At 35.5% G+C, this 10,797-nt stretch overlaps 1 protein-coding gene across 1 annotated transcript; it reads left to right on the forward strand.

Moving 5' to 3' along the window:
• The first annotated feature begins 2,896 nt into the window (after window positions 1-2,896).
• LOC119776830 (histamine N-methyltransferase-like) lies at window positions 2,897-10,093 on the forward strand. The gene is made up of 7 exons (XM_038275448.1): window positions 2,897-3,046; window positions 3,127-3,267; window positions 3,937-3,989; window positions 4,989-5,096; window positions 6,837-6,967; window positions 8,907-9,000; window positions 9,183-10,093. Exons 2-7 carry the CDS (start codon window positions 3,134-3,136, stop codon window positions 9,536-9,538), a joined length of 876 nt encoding a protein of 291 aa, XP_038131376.1. The 5' UTR covers window positions 2,897-3,046; window positions 3,127-3,133; the 3' UTR covers window positions 9,539-10,093.
• The last annotated feature ends 704 nt before the right edge of the window (window positions 10,094-10,797 follow it).

The raw sequence follows: 10,797 nt of genomic DNA on the forward strand, positions 1-10,797 counted from the left end.
AACCTCTGGCACCATCTTGAGGACAGTATTAAGTACTGGAGGAAAAATAACAGCAGTCTGTCGCTATAAACTTCCAATCAGACTACTACTAGTACTAGGGACTAGTACTAGTGAAACACTGAATTAGGCCATAGGTAAACCTTAATCTGGGATGCTCCACCCACTTCTAAAGAAGCACATACAAGTATGTGAATAGTTTCATCTTAAATTAATCAAAAATATGTAATTTAAATGATTAGTGAGTCAGATACGTTACGGAGCTAACTGGCATTTTGCAGGTCAGCATAGAGCTGCTTCCATAGGACACCTGCTCTAGCTGTCTATAAGACCAATAGTTACAACACTAATACCCTTTCCCACTCACCAAAAAAAAAGTTTAAACCTTGGAACAATTGTCTTTTTGTGGTAGTGGGAACAGCTCACTGACCCGTTGACCCGGTTCAAACGACTCGGCAAGTGACCTGGATTAAAATCACCTTCAAACTGCTTGGCTCCGATTGGCATATAGTGGGAACAGCAGACCTGGGTCCACCTGCTAACTTACGTGATTGAGTGCAACTCTGCCCCAGGTAGCGTAATGTTTGATAAACATGGCGCAACCTTGGTAGAGGGGTTTGCAGAGACAAACGATCAAAAAAAAGCACACTGACTATGACCTGGCTCTCTTCCATGTTGCACTGCATTGTTTACTTTCCTGAGTTCTGCCTCACTCGTGGCATCATCAATATTAACGCAGCATGATGGTATCACTAGACACTCGGTCTGACAGGGGTCAGACCCAGCTTCTTTTTGCCACTGGGAAGGGAGCCACATGCCTATTGTCAATGGGTCAACCCCTCTTTGTAAAAAACCAATATTAGCCCTCTAATTTTAGTTGGAAATATGCTTAAGACATTAAGTTATTAGCTATTATGGGCAAAATTTGAAATTTGAAAGTTATGTTTATATTATTTTTTTTTACCATTATTGTTGCTGTAGAAAATATCAAACCAAGACAGTTTGGAGCTTTAAGATCACTCTATCTAATAAGTTTGTGCATTAATATGAACCTGGTAGTGACTCTGATGTTTCCTCTTTATTTTTCTCCTCCCCCCTTTGTAGAAGCTTCTGGTTTGATCACAGATATTAAGATGCTGCTTTCCTGGGCTACCTGAAGAGCTGGTTTTTACTTTTCTTGATAATATGATATGATAACAAAGAGGTTGAAGGGGCAAAGTCATGTATTATGAAGCCCATCGAGTCAGCAATACCCAGATAATATATATATATATATATATGTGTGTGTGTGTGTGTGTGTGTGTGTGTGTGTGTGTGTGTGTGTGTGTGTGTGTGGCTGGAATAGTATACAGAAACATCTGTGCAGAGTATGGGCTGGAAACCCCAAGGTCAAAGTAGGAAACACCTCCAAATACGGTAGAGAATGGCCAAGCCAACATCCTCTGGGACTTTCAGATACAGACAGACAGACAGACATTGTGGTGGTGGACAAAATACAGATAAAAAGCCATTGTGGTTTACATAGCGATACCAAGTAACTGCAACACCAGGCAAAAAGAACATGAGAAACTAGAGAAATACCAGCTGCTCAGAGAAGAGCTGGAGAAAACCTGGAAGCATCAGTGGGGCCCGTGGTCATTGGGGCCCTCAGGGCAGTGACCCCTAAACTTGGAGATGTCTGATGTATTTCCAGGAGATCCCTGGAAATACATCAGACATCTCAGTCCAGAAGAGTGCATTTCCAGGAACAGCAAAGATACTGCGAAGAACCCTCAAGCCCCCAGGCCTCTGGTAGAGGACCCGAGCATGGAGGAAAAAAGGGGAAGACCACCCGCAATGGGTGAGGAAGAGTATATATATATATATATATATATATATAAATTTTATGTGTGTGTGTATGGATATATATGTGTGTATATATATATACATGTATATATACAAATATATGTATGTATGTATATATATATATATATATATATATATATATATATATATATATATATATATATATATATATATATATATATATATATATATATATATATATATATGCTGAGAAGACAAGCGTAGGTAATATGTAATAGAATATAAACTTTTCTGTTAATATATTGTATATTCATTTTTTGTAAGTATGGTTCACATGAATTATCAGAATTCTGATTAATAAATTCCTATTCAGCTTAATCTATAATCAGAAATACAGTTATTAAATCTTTGCAGTCAATATTAAAACAAGAATGCAGGAATGCATTCCTTAGATAAATTAAAATCAAGGGACGTATACATTTTGTCATCTGAAGTTTAGGAAGCAAATGCCTGAGTTATGTCTGTAAACTAGCTGGTGGGACAGTCGCTGTTCTGTCAGAGCAGCATACCGTCACCATGGCAGCTTGAATCAATACACAGCGAGGAGAGGGAGCAGGTGCTGCACCTGTGCTTGTCCACCTGTCAACAGTGTATATGGCAGGCCATTTTGACATTTATTAACTTGACTGAATGTACGTTCCAGATGTCTCCAACGCATTTTTTCCTAGTCAAAATAAACATGTCGGATATCTAAAATAACGTTCTTCCTATCTAAAATATAGCTACATCCCAGATATCTGAAATGTAATTCTTACAAGTACAAACGACGTTACGTTTCCCATTCATGTGTATTGGGCTTTTACTTCCAGATATATAAAATAATCACTTTTTGGCAGCTTGAAATGTTTTTTTTGCTAGCAAAAATGTATTTTATGATAACTATATATACATTTCTGACTAGTAGGAATATCTTTTAGACTAGGAACAATCTTATTTTAAAGATCAACAAATGGAGCTATAGAGGACAGCACTTCTAATAAATGTCAAAACAGCCTGCCGCAGTCACTGTCTCCATTTAGATCCACAGTTACATAATGACCACTCCTCCTGGGAGGGAACTGTCTGAAAGTGAAGGCAACCATTCTGCAGTTTGCTCTTTTCCTGCAACTCTCGTTCCAGGAAGCTGAGCAGCGTAGAAACTGCGTGATCCTTTCCTGCCTTCCCCAAAAAACTCAAATTCAAGGTATTTAAAGTTGATACCAATAGTTGTATATATACATTTTTTTCTTTATGATTTATTTATTTATTTATTTATTTTTTCAGTGCAAACATGAGTGAGGAAGCAAAGCAGACTTGTTATGAGGGCTGCAATGTCAACTCTTTCCAGTTTTACCTGCAAAAGTCTGGCGAGCACGAAGCCATTGTCAAATGTCTTCAAAACATCCTGCCTGCAGAATTTCAAAGGTGCAAAGAAAAAGCTTATAGTCATACATCTCGTCCTCAGGAATGGTTGGTCATGCCCATTTTAACACAATGCTCCATTGTTATATGAAAAACCAAAAGGTTTCAATAAACCATTTCTTTTTCTAAAAGAGGTTTGTGTATTTTAGTTTTTAATATTATTATTCAAGGAAATTTTGAATGTTATAGTTAAATTATTTCTAAATTGGCCTGTTATATTACTTCAAAAGCTTTCTTAATAAAGCCAGATGATCATTGCTCTTAGTTTTTTCAGGATCCATAAACGTTGGAAACTTTTTAGTGAAATTTGAGATCCAAGGTGCCATTTGCAGTTTTTAACAATCGAACAGACATATTATTTCCTACAATAGAGAAAAATAATTTCAACAAGTTTTGATGTTGTCAACATGTATGTGTCAAACTATACTGTATGCATCTCCATAGCTTATATTTTGTTTTCAATGAACAACAAAAAAAAGGCATACAGACGTAAGATCGTGGTTAGTTTACTTATTTAAAAAAAGTCCATTTTTCAAAGAAGAATTTTTTTACCTGCCATTACTGATGGAACTCTATTAAAGTAATAACTGGTTTAATGATTTCTAGCTAACTGATTACCCCATTATTTGAACTTTTTTTTCCTCTTCTTTAACCAGTTTTTATGTTTTTCAGAATTGGAGCTGGTAAAAGCAACCTGGATGTGCTTGGAGTCGGGAGTGGGGGTGGTATGTGATGTTATATAACAGATTTAAACTATAAATTGCCTAATTTTCAAAAAAAGGTTTAATGATTGACAACCTGCAAGGTGCAATAAAGAAAATGCATGGAAACCGTGCAACTGTTGCGCCCATTTACAGAGCAATATCGACCAACGGTTAATCCATAAGGTTATAAAGCAATGGTCGTCCATGTGAGGTATAAGAGATTACACTAACATTTTTTAATCTAATAATAGGAACCAACTCATTTGAATGAAAATTAGGACAAAGAGAAAGTGCTTTATACGTCCCTATTTTTCTGGATCCCCTACTTTCAGAATTCCTTTTTGCTGCTGTTAGGCTGCAACTCATGAGTATTTTGCACATTGATTAATCAATAATCTGATCGAGAAGGATTTGTTAAAGAAGAGTTGTTACAGAATTAAATGGAAAATAAAGTTTTTCTAGTTGAGGGGTTCCTGATAGAGCATATTGTTAGATGAAAAGAAGTGATATATAAAGATATATATATATATAGATATATATATATCTATATATATATCTATAGATATATATATATATATATCTATAGATATATATATAGATTGTGGTTTAATTACTGCTTTAAGTAGGCTGTTCTGTCAGTCACTCATGTTTTCGAGTGTACTCCATTTAACAATTACTTGATTACTGAATTTGTTGATTGTTTCTATAATCAGTTAATCATAACTAATCCGATTAATTGTTTCAGCCTGAGCTGCTATTGATTTTTTTAAATAGGTGAGTGATTGCTGTAGCAGCCAAGCAATACCCATTCTGACATGGGTGCCATTTCTTTTTCCACACAAAAAAAAAAAGCCAAGAGCTTTACAGATAATCCAAGACAATTATAAATTACAAAAAAGACAATAAAAGGTGCGACAAGTCTTTGTTTTGTCAGGTTTTTGTCATTCGTGAAATAAAATCAAATAAAGCAGAAAGGTGTGGTTGAATTTAGAAATACTAAAACTTTATGGTCTGCTTTAGGTGAGGTGGATGCCCAGATACTCTCACTTCTGCAGTCAGCGTTTCCCTCTGTTCCTGTAACTGCTGACATTGTGGAGGGCAGCTCTCAGCTCACAGATAACTTCAAAGGTAATGATGAATAACATGCAATTTGTTGTTGATGGCAGAATTTTGTGCTCTGTATTATTTAATATGAAAGAACCACCACATAATAGATGCACTGATCAGAGGTTTGTTGGTGCTTTCTGATCTGTTTTTTTTTTTTTTTTTCTCTCAAGCTTCAACTGGTGTTACAGGTTTTTAAAGATTGAGTCACTATAAAACAGGGGTTTTAAGTACCATTTTAAAACAGTTTCAAAATTATTAAAGTTTAGAATACGTATTTTTTTTATCTTGATCCTTAACTTATTTCTCTTTCTATTGTGCTAAGACTCTTCATACCAAATGTGTTACATAATTTGACTACAAATTGACTTATATATAAATATATATATATATAAATAAATAAAGCTTTAATAATTGACAACCAGTAATGTCCAATGAAGAACATGCATGAACACCATGCACCTGTTAAGCTAAAAATGTCCATTTACAGATCAATATTTGCCAACAGTTGGTTATAATGGTAAAGGCAGTGATTCCCAACCCTGGTCCTCAGGGAACCCTACACTGCATGTTTTAGATAAGTCTCTGTTCCAGCTCACCTGACAAATTTTAGGGTTCCTCCTCTGCAATCAAGTGCTAAAGAAGCTTGTTAATCATCGATTCTTTGCTGGTGTGATGCAACAAAGAAACACCTTTAACATGCAGGACAGGTGTGGGGAACCACTGGGTTAAGGTTCTAAAGCAAAGGTTGTCAATTATGAAAGGGATTATCCTGAAATTCTTTAATGATGTGAAAACAGACAATGAGCACCTTAAGATCATCCATCATACATGAGCTTAAAGTACAAAAAAAAACCTTGCACATGGAGCAAATGCAATAGAAGAAGGCCCATATTAAATTCCATAGGAGCCAGCTCGGGTTAACCGTAAATGCTTTCCTGTCCGGAGTCCATTGTTGTGGGACTTAAGTGCTTGCTTCTAAGCTCAAATGCATGGATCTGCATGCTAACTGTAGCTCTCTTTTCTTTTGTTAAGCCACTACAGCCCTACTACTATGACTGGAATGAAAAATGTATTGTCCTGCTTTTGGTAAATAACCAAATATTGTTGACGAGATGAAAAGTTAAGAAGATATAAAAGACCACAATGGCCAGAGCAAGGCAACAAATATAAAGTTTACTTTTAATAAATGACAACCCATGCCTTTAGCTGAAACAAATGAAAATAAAAGTAGAAGAACCATAGCTTTTAAAAACATAATTAGGTCTTGAGATCCAAAGATTCAATGCAGGAGGAAAATGGAATGAGTCATCTGTGCAATCTATTAGAACAATTATATTTCTTTCTGACTTCTTCTTCTATAGCTTCAGAAAAGACATCTTTAATATGTTAATGTGACACAGTAGCTGTTAACAACAGAGTACACAATGCTAACGGTCAAAGGTGGGACCTTAAGCCACACACCCAGATGTCAGTGGATCAATGGAAACACAAAAATCTCAGTGCAGAGTAGAGCATGGCAGAGCTTAAATTTTAAGAAAAGGGTCTTAATAATAATAGGTCTGCTTTGAAATTCAAGCTAAAATACGACGTTGAAAAAAAAAAAAAATCAAGAAAATATGTAGACATTGTAAAAATGGTGGTCATATGTACATGATTTTAATTACAGTTTTTGACGACGGGATAAAGGTCATTTTTAGAAGGCTGTTTATAAACGCCGAAATATCTTAATGTCATAACTATGTTCTCTGTATAATTGATTAGCTTTGATTGTCAAGACTGCCAACCTGCAGAAGATCCAGTTTTCATGGCACATCACGTCCAGTGAAGACTATGAGAAGCAAGTGGAGGCAAAGGGAGACATCAAGAAATTTGACTTCATCCACATGGTTCAGGTATTATGCAATATGGTTTGAATTACTATTGCCCCATATTTCATACACTGTAACTGTACTAGATGCAGTGATTATTGTATGGAATGAAGCTAGACCAGATGTCTGAAACCTTTGAAATCCAAATAGCAATTTTTCCCAAGTGCAGCTAAATAAAAGGTGTTTAGAGTCACAAATATTACACGGCTAATAAAGCACAACTTTTTGTTAAATATCCTCCATAGGAAAGCTGTCGCCATTTTAAAAAGGCAACAGATTATTTTGTACTTTGGGGTTTTAAAATAGGGGGAAATATTAAACATTTAATGAAAAGGAATTGTAGATTTTGTTCAATAAGATATTTGATGTTAAAAAAATAATAATAATAGTAACCGGTAATTAAAACAAATTCCAAGATAATACTTAAAATAAACCTAAAAACATTGTTCTGTTTATTTTATTTTCATTCTGTTTTAAAAATTAAATTCAACATTTCTTTAAGAAACTTGCTAAAGGTTATAAGACTGGTGTTTTCTATTATATTATATTCAAAACCATTAGCTGGCTTATTTAGAATTTTTAGAAACTATTAAGATGCACGGTATAAGGTCCAAAGATCTACTTAAGCAAACCATCTAGAAAGTATCTCCTACTTAAAAAGCAAAAAAAAACAAAAAAAAAAACTTTTCTTTGCATTGTCATAGTTGTTTAAAAAAATTAAAATCCGTAAGGTAGAAGGAAAGTGAATTTTTTAAGACGTTTTAGGTAAAAGAATATGAGAAATGTCATGCAAATACTGTTACTCCCCATTCCTCCATAAAATCTGATTTTAGCAAATTAGTAGTTGTCCTTGTGTAATTTAAACATCTTATAAAAAATAGCGTTGTGAATGCCTCAGTAGTTCATTTAAGAACATAAGAAAACAACTACATCACAAAGACCAAGAAACTGCACGGGTAAGCAGCAAAGTTGTTGAGACATTTATTGCAGGGTTAGGTTATATTTCTACTACTATTGTGGCTTGTAAAAATAGGCCAGTGGTAACTGTGAGGAAGCTTCAGATAAGAGAATCTGTTAATGAGATAACTATTAATTAACACATAACTAACACGGCATATAGTGTTGAATTGTAAGGGGAAAGCCATGGTTCACCTTTGGCACATTCCATTTAGGGAACATAAAAAAAAATTTAAAAAGTGTTTGAAATAAAATGAGACTAAACTGGTTGGACTACATGCCACACAACTTATAGGGAGGAAAGCTAATGCTGGGCTTAAAAAAAAGCACAATCTTTGTGGAGGTCAGTAATTTTGGAACGCTGTTCTTCAGCAGGAAGAGGGAGGCTGGTGATGGTTGATGGCAAAAAAAGAATTTGCTAAATACAACTTAAAACTTCAGGAAGAAACCTATTTAGCAGCAACAAAAGACTTCTTTATTGAGTGAAGGTTCACCTCATGGCCGGACAACACCCATGAGATGTGCACACAAAAAAACTGCTGTAATAATATAAGGTTTGCTCCATGGGTTCAGGCAAGCAAAATCTGAATAAACACTTTATTTTTAAAGATTTGTATTTCTGAAAGGGGTTTACAACCCTCAATCACTTATATTGTAATTTGTAAGTATATCCTGCTTTGTAATGGTCTTTATAAAATCCAAATCAAAATATTTAAGGGCATGATTGTGATGTAAAACACTACGATTGGTTATAATGGGTGTGCAGGTTTTAACTTTAGGTTTAAGTGCTCTTGGAGAGCTTTTCTAGATTTTTTTTATTTATCTATTTTTTGCATATGTTGAGGTCAGTTTGGTAACTGTAGAAAAAAAATATGTTATTTTAATAGGTTTTTGTTTTCATGTTTCTAAGTTAAGTGACCTAGTGATGAAAAATAAATGAAGGTACAATTTGACATTTACATTATGCAAATATTCAAGTCGTTGAATTGAATGCTTTCTTTAACAGATGATCTACTATCTAAATAACCTGAGTGAAAGCATCAAGTTTCATCATAGCCTCCTTAAAAACAATGGCAAACTCATGATCATTGTTGAAGCAGGTAAATCGAATTCAAATTTGTGAAATTTGATATAAATCTGTGTAGCTATCCTTTGTCCAGGATTCTTTGAGAAATGTTTAAACATTATGGTCTGCTTGAAGGCAAAAAGTAAAATGGAATTTGCCTCTATTTGTCATTTGCCTCTCATATTGTCGTTATTTTATTTCTTTTCCACAATCCAGCTAACAGTGGTTGGGACATCCTGTGGAAGACTTTTGCGAAGGAGCTGTGCAAGTGTGGAAGCATTGATGAGTACCGCTCATCAGGAGAGGTCATTGCCTGCCTTAAAGAACAAGGCCTTAAATTTGAAGAACATCCTGTTCCCAACAGCTTTGACATCACAGAGTGCTTCGACCAGAGCAGCGTTACTGGAGAACGTCTGCTGAGTTTCATGACGGGAAGAGACCACTTCTCTGAATCCTTCACCCCAGAGGTCAGAGCTGGAATTCTGGATCTCCTTAGGAACAAGTGCAGCACTGAAAAAGATGGCAAGGTGTTCTTCAACAGCAATCTGAGCTGCATTTATGTGCATGCTTGAACCTCTTTGTTACAATGCTCTTATTGTGCATCTTGTCTTTTATCCATGAAATTTGCCTCTTTGAGCAAATAAACACTATATGGGTAAATGTTCTCAAATTTAAAAGTAAAGCAATTATACTTAATTCTAAGTATAATCCTAACATTGTTTCAGTTTTCAAATGTTTAGATCAGCAATAGGGATTTCAATGTTTAGAGCTAGGAAAACTATTTAAGTCTAAGCCAATGACTTAAGCTTATCTTCAAAATAAAGTGTCATCAGCATAACAGAGCCTAGAGGCCACACTTCAGCAATAAGCCAGCAGGCCGTTATAGCCCGACTCTTCAGTATGCTGGGTAAAGGATTGCTGTAGAGTTAAAGAAACCGCAGACAAATATCTAATGCAGCTACATGCTTATCCAGAAAAGGTGCTGTCTCAATGCAATCATCTGGTTTTCCTCTGAAAATGTTTAACCAATCTGTATGATCTGATTAAATGATCTGTAGAGTGCCTTTAACATGTTGTGAATTGGTGAATTAAATTGCAGTGGTGAAATAAAATATTCAAACAACCAACTATGAGTTATTTGATTAAATGATTAGCTCCTACAACACTGAAAAATGTTGATGGCAGCATTTATCGAGGTTAGAATCCATAATGTCCAGTTGTTGAGAGTGTCTTTGTCCCCTGTAAATAATCTGTGGCATTTCCGCTGCTGGTGCCTATAACCACTGATCTCTATTTATTCACTGAACCACTGATAGGCCCTTGGTAGTACTTGGTGCTGTGAAGCCATATTGGTACTCCCTAGTTAGACCGGTCAGAATGTAAATGATACGTGTGCTAGAGCAGCGGTCCCCAACCTTTTTTGCGCCACGGACCGGTTATATGTCAGACAATATTTTCACAGACCGGCCTTTAAAGTGTGGGGGGTAAATATGATGAATAAAATAATACCACCGGCATAAAATCAAATACAAACAGACTAAAAAAAAGACTCACCATTATGTTGAATTAGTGGGAGCCCTGAGCTTGTTTCTCTGAAGCTCAGGGCTCAGTCCCATCTAGGCGTAACCGGAGACAATGATAAGAAGTGTGCTCCTGATGTCCAGTCTGTTCCGTAGCTTTCTTTTGGTCGCTCTAACCGCAGGAAATAGGATGCGGGTTAGGGTTATAGATAGGATGCGTCTTGACTAAATTAACCAGTGTGAAGAGGCACAGATGCACCGACTGATGTAATTGGGAGAGAATACCCCAACTTTTTATATTTTTCTAAATA

The sequence above is a fragment of the Cyprinodon tularosa genome, unplaced genomic scaffold (genome assembly GCF_016077235.1).
Source record: "Cyprinodon tularosa strain WSP-4 unplaced genomic scaffold, ASM1607723v1 ctg96, whole genome shotgun sequence".
In the NCBI taxonomy this organism is placed as follows: Eukaryota; Metazoa; Chordata; class Actinopteri; order Cyprinodontiformes; family Cyprinodontidae; genus Cyprinodon; species Cyprinodon tularosa.